This window comes from Lathyrus oleraceus, chromosome 4 (assembly GCF_024323335.1).
Source record: "Lathyrus oleraceus cultivar Zhongwan6 chromosome 4, CAAS_Psat_ZW6_1.0, whole genome shotgun sequence".
NCBI lineage: Eukaryota > Viridiplantae > Streptophyta > Magnoliopsida > Fabales > Fabaceae > Lathyrus > Lathyrus oleraceus.
This window is the reverse complement of record NC_066582.1, coordinates 72,664,081-72,676,392: the sequence shown is the minus strand read 5'-3', so window position 1 is coordinate 72,676,392 and position 12,312 is coordinate 72,664,081. Positions and strand designations below refer to the sequence as shown.

The 12,312-nt window shown below is 31.7% G+C and overlaps 2 protein-coding genes across 2 annotated transcripts; both read left to right on the top strand.

Moving 5' to 3' along the window:
- The first annotated feature begins 728 nt into the window (after window positions 1-728).
- Window positions 729-3,230, top strand: LOC127073464 (putative F-box protein At1g47790). The gene is made up of 2 exons (XM_051014616.1): window positions 729-1,569; window positions 2,298-3,230. Exons 1-2 carry the CDS (start codon window positions 981-983, stop codon window positions 2,327-2,329), a joined length of 621 nt encoding a protein of 206 aa, XP_050870573.1. The 5' UTR covers window positions 729-980; the 3' UTR covers window positions 2,330-3,230.
- Window positions 2,630-3,284, top strand: LOC127136089 (uncharacterized). The gene is made up of 2 exons (XM_051062688.1): window positions 2,630-2,926; window positions 3,003-3,284. Exons 1-2 carry the CDS (start codon window positions 2,630-2,632, stop codon window positions 3,282-3,284), a joined length of 579 nt encoding a protein of 192 aa, XP_050918645.1.
- The last annotated feature ends 9,028 nt before the right edge of the window (window positions 3,285-12,312 follow it).

Genomic DNA, 12,312 nt, shown 5'->3' with positions numbered 1-12,312 from the left:
AAAATAATATTAATTACTTATAAATTAAATCAATATATATATATATATATATATATATATATATATATATATATATATATATATATATATATATATATTGTGTATTTTACAAATATATACAAAATATTATTTATTTACATGTATATAAATTAATTTTTTTTCCAAAAATTTATAAATAATATTAATTACTTATAAATTTAATATATATATATATATATATATATATATATATATATATATATATATTATATATATGTATTAATATATATATATATCTTGTAAATAACATTATTTATATATATGTATTAATATAAATTAATATAATTTATAATAAATATAAATTAATAAATTTAAAAAAATTTAAAAAAATTTAAAAAAATAATAAAAAAAACATATTAAAAAAAAAATTTAAAGGTAGGCGCCACTCCTAATGGCGACTTGCCCTACCCTTAAGGGTAGGCGCCAACTAGGGTGGCGCCCAAGGCAAAAATAGGGCAAAAAATGCCCATTTTTATAATTTTTTTGAAAATGGGGGTACTTTTGGATTTTTTTTTTAAAAATTGTATATTTAAAAAAAAACTTCGCAAGTGCGTATACAAAAACATCTTCATCTACGTGGATTGTATTTTCTAATGCAATAATTTATGAAGTTTTTCTTGTGAAACTGCAAGCATTGAGAACTAGGTACAATGGAAAGTATAACTTTTTAATAATATTTGGGTGAACTTATAATTAGAAAAAGTATATTGGTATAATTAAAAAAATGCTAAGTTTATATATAAACACAACTTTGTCGGTGGCTGCCTAGGGTTAACTTCAAATTAGAATAAGCTATGCGGCTTCGCCTGCTTAGGGTTCAATTCAAATTAGAATAAGCTATGCCGTTTCGTCTGCTGCGTCAGACCAATTTAGCATCTTTGGCGGTTCTTCCCGACGAGCTGATGGTGGAAATATTCTCCTAGCTCTCCGTGAAACATGTTATGCAATTGAGATGCGTCAACAAGTTTTTCAAAACTCTCATCTCCGATCCTTACTTTGTTCAAATGCATCTCGAAAAATCAACACCAACGCCTAATCTCGCACTTGTCTGGCTAGACTGCCGGAAAGATAGTGATTCCCATTTCGTTAGTCAATCCATTCCTGGTTTACTCCAAAACCAATTTAACTCCCTTCGCAATGATCCTTCCTATCGATTGATCAATTTTGTTCGTGTAGACCTAGTTGTTGGTTCATGCAATGGATTGCTATGCCTTATTTGTAGTGCATACCCTTCTTCTCTCGATGCATGGCTTTGTTTCTGGAACCCAGCTATGAGAACAATATCTAACGAATTTGGACTATTTTATAGGGCCGTGGAATTTAAGTTTTGTTTTGGTTATGATAATTTGAATAAAACTTATAAGGTGGTTGCATTCTTGGTCGATTTAGATATTGATCGTTGTTTAGAAAATACTGTCAAAATTTTCAGTTTGGGGGATAATTCATGGAGAGATATTCAATATTTTCCTGTCGATGTGATTCCACTTCATTGGATTGATGCTTGGCACAACAAAGATGTGTATTTGAATGGTACTATTAATTGGTTGGCCTATTCCAATTATGGTTTTTATTTGATGGGTGTTATTGAAAATTATGTAATCCTTTCGCTAGATCTCTCCACCGAGTCATAAACTCAGATGACGTTGCCCCTTGGTTTTGACAACGGGCCGCATGTTCGGGCAAATATTTCTTTTAATGAATTTTCTTTGTTTCTGTCGTGATTTAGAGAGAAACCATTTTGTTATATGGCAGATGAAAGAATTCGGAGTTCAAGAGTCTTGAGTTCAGTTATTTAAAATTAGTTATCACAATTTCTATTCAACCAGTAATTTATTTGATATTCAGAAGGCGGAATTGTTCATGTACACCTTTCTGAGAATGGTTATACTTTGATATTGACGAATGAATATAAGGCACCGGTATTTATATGTGATTGCATAGATGATACAGTAGAGTTAATAAGGACTACCGATACGATTTTGTGGTTGTGGTGTAAGGATCATATTGAAAGTTTGGTTCCAACTTGTTGAGAGTGAGTTTTTATTTATATGTGTGCTTATTATAAGTCAGAAGATGATGTTTTCTCAAAGTAACGTGTAGTTAGGTGAGAACATGATGTTTAATTTGCTACACAATAGAGACTAGTGACTAGTATTTCAACCTGAACCAACCATTTTAAGATTGCTATTAGTGAGAACATGATGCATTTTAATTTTATGATCTTATATGAATCTTACTTATCACATAATCTTTTGCAGATATTATTTGGAAAGTATGGAAAAGGGGTTGATGCACTTGACTATGTTGAAGCAACAGATGAGAGCATGATTTTCAATTAATTAGAATTGTTTTTTTAGTTTACTTAAATGATGCAGAATCACTCAACTTTTTGATTTTTTCTTAACGTATTTATAATTATTTTTGTATTCAATATAATATATAGTATTTTACATGCCATCTCTACCTGTGTTTTTGGAGCAAATCACTAAAATTTGATGCTTAGCTGATAAGCTAAATAGTTGTTTGCTTGATTGATTTGTCGTTTGCTTTGCTACATAATTTGAATGAAACTTATAAGGTGGTAGCGTTCATGGTGGAGATAGAGGTTGGTGGTAATCTAAAAAATGTAGTGAAAGTTTTCAGCTTGGGGGATAATTCATGGAGAGATATTCCATGTTTACCTGTGATTCCACTTTATTTGTATGATGTTTGTAACAACAAAGATGTGTATTTGAATGGTACTGTTAATTGGCTGGCCAATTGCAATCATGATTTTTATTTGATGGGTGTTATTGAAAATTATGTCATTCTTTCGCTAGATCTCTCCACCGAGTCATACACTCAAATGATGTTGCCTTGTGGTTTGGACAAGGGGCCCCATGTTCAGGCAAATATTGCAATTTTGATGAACTTTCTTTGTTTCTGTCAGTGATTTTCAGAAAAAACATTTTGTTATATGGCAGATGAAAGATTTTGGAGTTCAAGAGTCTTGGGTTCAGTTATTCAAAATTAGTTATCAGAATTTCTATTCAATCAACAGTGATTTATTTGGTAAACAGCAGTTGGAATTGTTGCCGATATACCTTTGTGAGAATGGTTATACTTTGATATTGGCAAATATTTATAAGGCACCAACATTTATCTGTGATTGCAGAGACAATACAGTAGAGCCAATAAGAATTACTGATACGATTGAGTGGCTGTGGGCTAAGGATCACATCGAAAGTTTGGTTCGAACTTGTTGAAAGTGCGTTTTTAATTATGTTACTTTTTTGCTTATTACAAGTTAGAAAATGATATTTTCTAAAAGTAACTTGTAGTTAGATTTCTAATATTAATATGCTCATGTGAGCATGATTTTCAATCAATTAGATCGTGCTATTGTGACTCAATTATTCGACTTGTTTTTTAGTTTACTTGAATTATAATGTTTTACATGCCGCCATCTCTGCCCTTGTTTTTTAGAGAAAATCAGTGAAATAATCCATTATTTTGTATTGTTTGATTAATTGTTTCCTTGATTGAGTTGTGGTTTGTTTAGCCTATATAAGATGATATGTATGCTAGGTTGCACTTTCAATAATAAACTCTTTTTTTTATCAAGTTATTGCATTGAGCAATAGATTTAGTTGATCGGATGTGAATTATTATAATACTTTCCGATTAGTTGATCGGATGTGAATTCTTAGAAGAGATTAATTGAAATACAGTGTCAGTGTAAAAGGGTTTTACACCATCAGTTAATTATAGACGTTGGATATTAAAAGAAGTTTGACTTTTATTTTAAAAATCTATAAAGTAATACAAACGGGTGATGGTGATGAACCGACGGTGTAAAACTTTTTACACTGACAGTGTATAGTAATTAATCTCTAGAAGAATATTTTAGAGAACATTGTTCTGAGGGTTGAATTATTATCTAAGAAAAAGTGAAAAATAAAGTGAAATAATTAAAATATGTAAAGACTTGCTTCTTTAGGTGTTTGTTGAGTATAAATTTACTATGAATATCGTAGATTTAAAACAAAGACCTTGCTAACAAGTGTCTTATGGACCCTCTTTAAAGATTTCAAATAAAAATAATATTTTATAAAAAAATTAACCATTTCAATTTACGAAACATAAAATATGCATGTTTTCAAAAAAAATAACTTTCTATTTTAAGTTCTTGAAAAGAGTGCTCGTGGGGCCCTCCATAGCATTTCACTTAAAATAATAAAGCAATTTGAAATGACATGGGTATTCATATAATTAGTAAAATCAATACTATTTTGTCTCAAAATTATTATCTTTTAAACTTAATTTTACTTCAAATTAATATTATTTGCACTACTTTCAAAGTATTAAATCCCGCTCTTTATTTATAACAATGTATGTGTAATCAATAACAATTAAGAATAATTTTATAAAATTGTTACATGTATTCCTTTATTTATTACTTCTCTTAATTTGTGCAATAATTTTTTTTTTTGAGATGAAGGGAGTATCAAATATGGTTCATCCAACGATGTACTATGTCGCTACCTTTTGGGATTGGCGGCTCAATGTCGCTATTTTAGATTGACAACTATTTTTTTTAACGTGTGGTGACTTTCTCGGTAAAAAATGCTTCATCTAATGATAATATTGATAGAGGCCTAGGGAATAGGTTTGGACATTTGTGGAGAAAGCTATCTAAAAACCTTCCTTTTTCTGTTGACCACCTTTTTCAATTACTTGATGTAATCTATCTTTTCCCTGTTTTTAAAATATAACTATTGATTAATTGATTTTTTTTTTGTAGAGTTGTGTCCCATGTTCAATTTTGTCTTCTAAAATGACCATGGATTTCTATTTATTTGGCGAACATGATTGTTATCTTATGTGAGTTTCTGGTTTATGTTATGCTTAATGAGCTTCATTTAAGGACCAATCATTTAGGATAACTCGAGTTCGGATCCTAATTTAAACAATCATTGACTAGGATGTACTAACCTCCTGATCGAAATTTGGATTGCTAAAGCCCATTCCCCTTGAAATTGGAGGTTAAGACAAAAAAATTGTTAGGGATGGGATAATTGTTTTGGGAGGTCGAGGGGAGTTTGTTAGCAGTAGGGTTCCAACCCTTAAACTCTTCTTTTTATTGCTCTTTTTGATGCATAACATTGTACATATGGAATTAATCTTTTGACCTCTTTATTATAGAATAGTTAATTAGTTAGAATAAAAGGTAGTTTGGAAGTTGGTTATGGATGTTAGAAAAGTATAATTAACTTCTACCCTTTATATAATGTGTATAAATATGAAAGATAAAAGATTAATCAATTAATGATAAATAATCATTCAACGAGCTAAGTTTGATCTCACTTTTATTAATCTTCACCATTAATACATCTACATCATGCATCATGAGAGATTTCTCATCAAACATGGTATTATAAGCCTAAGGGGGTCATAAACTTTTCCATTGTATCATTCTCGTTCTTACACCACCATCATCTTCTTCATCTTGACCAACATGCATTTTCTAGTTTCAGAGAAACTGAGATCTTCACCTTCATTTTGTTTAGCAAGGAGTTCCAGCTTCATAGAAATTGAGTTCTTCATTAAAGTCAAGAACTTAAATCCTTACTTTTCGAAGGTTTTAGTTTTAGAGAAACTGAAGTCTCAGTTGCAGGTAAGAATTATAAGTAAGCTGAATCGATCAAAGCTTCAAAGAAGCCTCCCTTTTCAACATCCAAATAAGATCTCCATTAGAAATATAGAGAATCAATAATGATGAATCTCAAAACTTCATCACAAGGTGTGCAACATGAGGTTCAAACCTCACAAGCTACGCCAAAAGTCTTGGCGTTTACAGGTTCCGCAAACACATTTGCTCCAAAACTCTTGATTAAGCTTCAAGAAAGCAAATTTATGTTATGGAATCAACAGGTTAAGGGTGTAATTCTATCATATAAACTCCACAAGATCGTTCTTAACCCTTGAATTCCACCAATGTTCAAAACTGAAAATGATTGTACTTAAAACATTGTATCTGAAGTCTGTGAGGAATGGATTATGCAAGACCAATTATTGCTCACATGGTTGTTATCAACAATCTCATAATATGTGCTTTCTAGACTACTCTCATGCAAACATGCATATGAGGTCTGGGATAAAGTGAACAAGCATTATAATGCTCATATGGAGGCATATGCTCATTAACTTCGTGATTTTGACTCTCAACGCCTGCTTATTCTTGATTTCTTCAGAATTTTAAGGTGGAAGTTTGGAAATTTCAACATGTCAAAATATTTTCTAAGTGTCAAGTCACATATTCAATTATTCCACCTTGCTTAACTTCTTATGTGAGCTCCAAATGAGAAAAATGTCTTCATCAAAGTTGTAACTATTTCAAAAACCTTCAAAATGGTCATAAATTTGACATCATTTGGATTTAGTATGAGTGAGTTATGTATTTTTGAAGTTGAGGAAAATCGCTTGTTCAATGGTATTGGTCCAAAATGACCACTAATGTATCCTCATATCACATGCTCATAAAAGTTGATTTAGCTCTCATTCTAAACATCAAAGTTGAAGTAGACATCTTGAATTTGATTTTGCAACTTGGAAATATTTCATCTCATAAAAAATGAGCAAGTTATGGCCTTGGGAAGTTGACTTTCAAATTAGGGTTTTGACAAAATGACTTATAATGTTTCAATATAGAAGATGACTTTACAAGCAAAATTAGCTCTAGACCTCAACATGAAAGTTGTTTGGAATGTCATTTAGAGTAACGTTTATCTTGGAATCATTTTCATATGATGCAAATTGTAGGAGATAGGGTCTAGGGAGACCCAGTTTTGATCAGATGAATCCATCTGGCCAACCACCATCAACCAACTTGCTAACTTGCAATTCTCTTGACTTTTTAGGCTCATGGGAGATCATATATGCATAAGATGATGAAAATTTAAGTGTCCCTTGAAAATTTAAGTGTCCCTTGCAATTCTCTTGACTTTTTAGGCTCATGGGAGATAGTATGATAAGAAAAACTTATTAATATTTAATTTATATTGGAAAACAACTTAAAATATAAAACAAAATATTTTACAAAATAGGAGTAACATATAATTTAAAATGGAAATAGCAATTTATATTGATTATAAATAAATTATATAAATATTGAAGAATATAATTCATATATTTAAGATATTAAAATTTAAAATAAAAATTTAGTGTCTTTCTCTTATGATCTAAGAACAATGGCTCATTAAATATATGATGAAAAAAATTAACATGAAGGGTCTGTGGTGCAATGGTAACGTTTTTCAATATTGATCCAAAGGTTGTGTGTTTGATTCTTGTTGGCTGCATCTGGCGCCTCCTCTTATTTTTTAGGGGGTGCGCCAACTCCCCCGGCGCATCCTCCCCCAAACATGGTTATTTTGGAAATTTTTTTGAAAAGTTGGTTATTTTCGTATTTTTTTTGAAAAACATGGTTATTTTTAAAAAAAAAATCTTATTGTGTCTTGTATTAACTAATACATCTATTTTAAAATTGGATTGATGGCTTGATGGTAAAGGTCTTATGTGTTAGACCCATGGCTAGGGTTTGAACCCCAGTGGTAGCAAAAATGTTTTTTTCACTTATCTTCATTTTATTTTTTTATAGCCATTTTCTTGAATTTATTTTTATAAACTTCTTACGATTTTTATTTCACCATTTTTTTGTATCTTTTTATCTAGTCATATTTTAAATACTTGTTGATTTTATTTACTTTTCTGTTTTATTTTTTTAAGTGTGTTACAAATAATCTTTTTTATTTATTTATTTTTACTCGACTTTTTTTTGGAACTCTTTACATCAGGTTTTTTTAAAGCATATCCATTCAACTTCCTTTGATTTCAAACTTCCCTACTTCGATCATTTTAATCTCAAACCTTCATATTAACCCTTTTCTATTCAAATCATTTTCATAAGTGAATTTGAAGAAAAAGATTATCCTGGATGGAATATCCAGTCGTAATATCGAATATTAGGCCCAAGTTGTAAGAGCTTGTAAGTCATATGTATTCGTCTTCTCTTCAAAATGCTCCAATATTCGAATAATTTTCATAAGTGAATCTGAAGAAAAAGATTACCTGGATGAAATATCCAGTCGTAATCCTGAATATTAGGCCCAAGTTGTAAGAGCTTGTAAGCCCTATATATTCGTCTTCTCTTCAAAATGCTCCAATATTCAAATCATTTTCATAAGTGAATCTGAAGAAAAAGATTACCCTGAATGGAATATCCAGTCTTAATCCCGAATATTAGGCCCAAATTGTAACAGCTTGTAAGCCATATGTATTCGTCTTTTCTTTAAAATATTTGTAATATTCAAACGTCTTATCTCAATAAAATTGAAAGAAAAAGATTACCTGGGTGAAAGGTTCAGACGTAGTCCCGAGTATTAGACCCAAGTTGTAAGAGCTTGCAAGTCATAAATATTCGTCTTTCAAGTCCAAAAATACATCCAACCAATCAAAGTCTTTTCTTCACCGCCATGCGATCTTTAAAACCTTTTCATAAACGAAATACATCTTGTCTTAAGGTGATGTAAAGCAATGCTTCGGTCATAATTGTTGAGTTGAGATAAGTGACGTTTTTCCGAATGTTGATTTGTAAATCCATTCGATGTGTGGTATACGTCTGCTCCTCATCTGTTTTGGGTAAAACAATGTGTTCGTCGATTAATATAATATAGCTTTCGCTAAAATCGACCAACAAACAAATATTTTCTACCCAGAACTACGTAAGCCTTTAGTTCTCTATTGCACCCGGAGATACCTAGGAGCAGGATTTGTAAATCTTGTCAGGCCCATTAATAAAAAACTTAGGTTTAGTCCTCTTCGTTGAAAAATCCAAAAACATTCTTCTCTTTTCTATTCTTTCTTTCCAATCTAATAACTCGAGAAGCCTAACATTTCTAAGTTAACACTAACACGCACAATTAACCTAATGATTCCCGTTGAGTACAACGGACGTGAGGGGTGTTAATACCTTCCCCTTGCGTAATCGACTCCCGAACCCTGATTTGGTTGCGACGACCATAATCATTGTCGTTCTTTCTTGGGTTTTATCGATATTTCCCTTTTCTTTTTTAGGAATAAATAAAGTTCGGTGGCGACTCTGTTCAGTCCATCATTGCGAGCGTGCGATTGTGTTTCGCTAGGTCGTGTTCTCATTTTTTCGAGGTGCGACAGGAATGAAATAAAAATTGGAAAGAAGGTAAATTGGAATAAAACACTTTGCATTTAATTGAAATGGTGTTTTAGAAATCATACATTTTGCTTAGTTAAACTCGTTTCTCTCTGTGTTGAATACTTTGAGTTTTTTGAGTTTTGTAGTGAATTCAACACAACACTCTGAATCCTAACGCTAGAACTTCTATTTATACTAAATGTACAATAACTACTTGTAACGTTCTACTCTCCAACATTTAACATGTAATTCTTGCATACGTTTCGCCTTTGAAATGTCTTCCACGTGTCCTTTAGGATAAGGCTGAAAAGTAGTTACTTGTTTTGAAAATATTTCTTCGTGCTCCACACTACCGATCGACGTGTCTTGTTGTCGTTGCAATCCTAAACTAAGTTGTTGTTGAAGTATCGAATGAAAATCTCGTTTTTAGAAAAATCACGAAGTTCCAATCTTTACGCTGCACTTGAGAATTCAACTTCCTTAACTAGCAAACTTACGTCAAAATGCCCTTTTAGACTTCCAACTTTCCTAAGTCATCTCATTATGCTGAGATTTTTACTCTGTCGAAAACCCTAGATAACAACAAATACCTCATGATTGTAACTCATTCATAACTTTGTAATTTTTTAGAAAGAGACACATTGTGTGGGAAGCACTTTGTGTGATAAATAAATAAAATTTTCATCATCATCAATTTCACAAGAATCTCTTCACTTTCCCCCTCTTTCTCAAACCCTGGAATTATTTTTCTATTCTAACAAATTGGTATCAGAGAGCACGATTGCAATTAAGAGAGAATCTGTAATGGCAAACGGTAATACAACATCAACGTAATTTCCAACGAATCTACCGATTTTCAAAAGGAGAAAACTAAGAGAGGTGGAATGCACAAATGAAGGTCATATTTAGATTTCAAAATGTGAGTGAAATCGTGAATGAAGGAGTGTCATCGTTGGAGGAGAATGCAACTGATGTACAAAAGGCTGCACACAAGAATCAGATGAAAAAAGATGGAAAAACCTTGTTCTTGATTCACTAATGCATGGATCTGAATATCTTTAAGACGATAATAGAAGAAGAAATGACTAAAGAAGCCTGGGATAAATTGAAGAAGTTGTACAGTGGTGATGAGAAACTCAAGAGAGTGAAGTTGCAGACCTTGAGAAAGCAATTTGAAATGACTCAAATGAAAGAAGATGAGTCAATTTCAGATTTCTTGTCATGATTGGTGCTATTAATAAACCAGATGAAGGCACGTGATGAATCAAACACTGATTTGCAGAAAATTGAGAAAGTTGAGATCTTTGACTGCAAACTTTGATTACATCGTAATTTATATTGAAGAGTCCAAAAACCTAGCTAGAAGTAGTTTGAGGAAATTCAAGCTCGATTAGAAGCTCACGAGATGACGCTTGTAACGCTCAATTTTTTTATTTAATTATTTTAATTAAGTTTAAAATGTTTTATTTTGTTTTATTTAAGTGTTAGTGTTTTATTTGAATTAATTAGTATTTTGGAAATTATTGGAGTGTTGATAGAATTATTAGAATTTTCAATTAAATTTTAATATAAATAATGAGATAATTGGTTTTGGGGAGAAAAATAGAAATATAATGAAAATTAAGGAGGGAGGTGGGATTTGTGAGAAATAAGGGGAATAAAGAGAAATAATAAAATAAAATAATATTTTTATTTAAATAGGGGAGTTGGAAGATATTTAAGTAGATGGATAATGAGAGTTGATTACCCTTCTTCCTTTTTCTCTGTGATTATGTTTTTGGCCAGAGAAGGTTTGGGCAAAACCTTCTAAGGCGGTCGTTATGATAATGTTTTTCTTTTTATACTTGATAGATTGTTGACTTTAATTTGATGATCTATGTTGATACCTTTTGATAAGACAAGAGTATGGACATGTGATTTTTGTTGATTTCTATTATCCATGGTTAACATGTGTGTATTGAGGCGATTAGGACCCCAATAGGCAAATTAAGCAAGATTGATTGAGTGAGAAATGATTACACCTTATGATAAGGCGAGAATTGAATTAATTTTGTTGTTGCCTTGCGATAAGGCGAGAGTTAAATTTTTAAATTGTGTTGATGCCTTATGTTAAGGCGAGATCTCGTTGATAACATATATTGTTATTAATCCTAATTTTTGTTCTCTTTCAATGACTATGTTTATCTGCATGTTTTTGGGACGATGAAAACTCAAATAGGCGAAATAGATGAGTTTTTGATATGTTCAATAGAGAGAAAAGCACAAAAAGTTGTAGATAAACATAGAAAAGGATTTACCATCTTGTTTAATGCGTAATTTGAGTTTCGTAAGTTCGTTTGAGGTGTCGTCAGTTGTGTTAGAAATCTAACACAATAATCATTCTTTTGAAGTAGAGAAATTGAGTCAGGGAGCTCTACAACAATAGTAGTTATATGGTTTTTATACCAGAGGCGTAGTCAAATTTCAATCATGCGTTGGTCATATTATTTCACGCGTAACTTGAGTTTCGTAAGTCCGTTTTGTTGAGAATGTATCAAGTGTGAGTAGCGTGGGTAATAGTTCCACATTGATTAAAAATATAAAGACTTGAGAATTTATAAGTGAGAGAACCCACCCACCAATCATCTTAAGGTTTTGAGTGAATATGTGGTGTGTCTCTCACAAAGGTGTTGCTTTAAATGAAGAAGTCACATAATGTTCAATGCTCCCTAATGAAAAACTCCCCCAATAAATGGTATCAAGAGCCTTTGGTTCGAGAAAGGGACCGACTTACTTGTATCGAAAGTCAAAACGGCGCTAGTGTGGTGAATAATAAACGTTCCGTTGAAAAGTGTCAACATGTTTCGTGCGGTACAAGAGTTTGTGAAAGTAAGACGAGCTTTCATTTGAGGGGGAGCATTGTGGACTCACACTTGAGGGGGATGATTAGAATGTATCAAGTGTGAGTAGTGTGGGTAATAGTCCCATATTGATTGGAAATATGAAGACTTGAGCATTTATAAGTAAGAGAACCCACCCACCTATCAACTTAAAGTTTTGGGTGAATATGTGGTGTGTCCCAC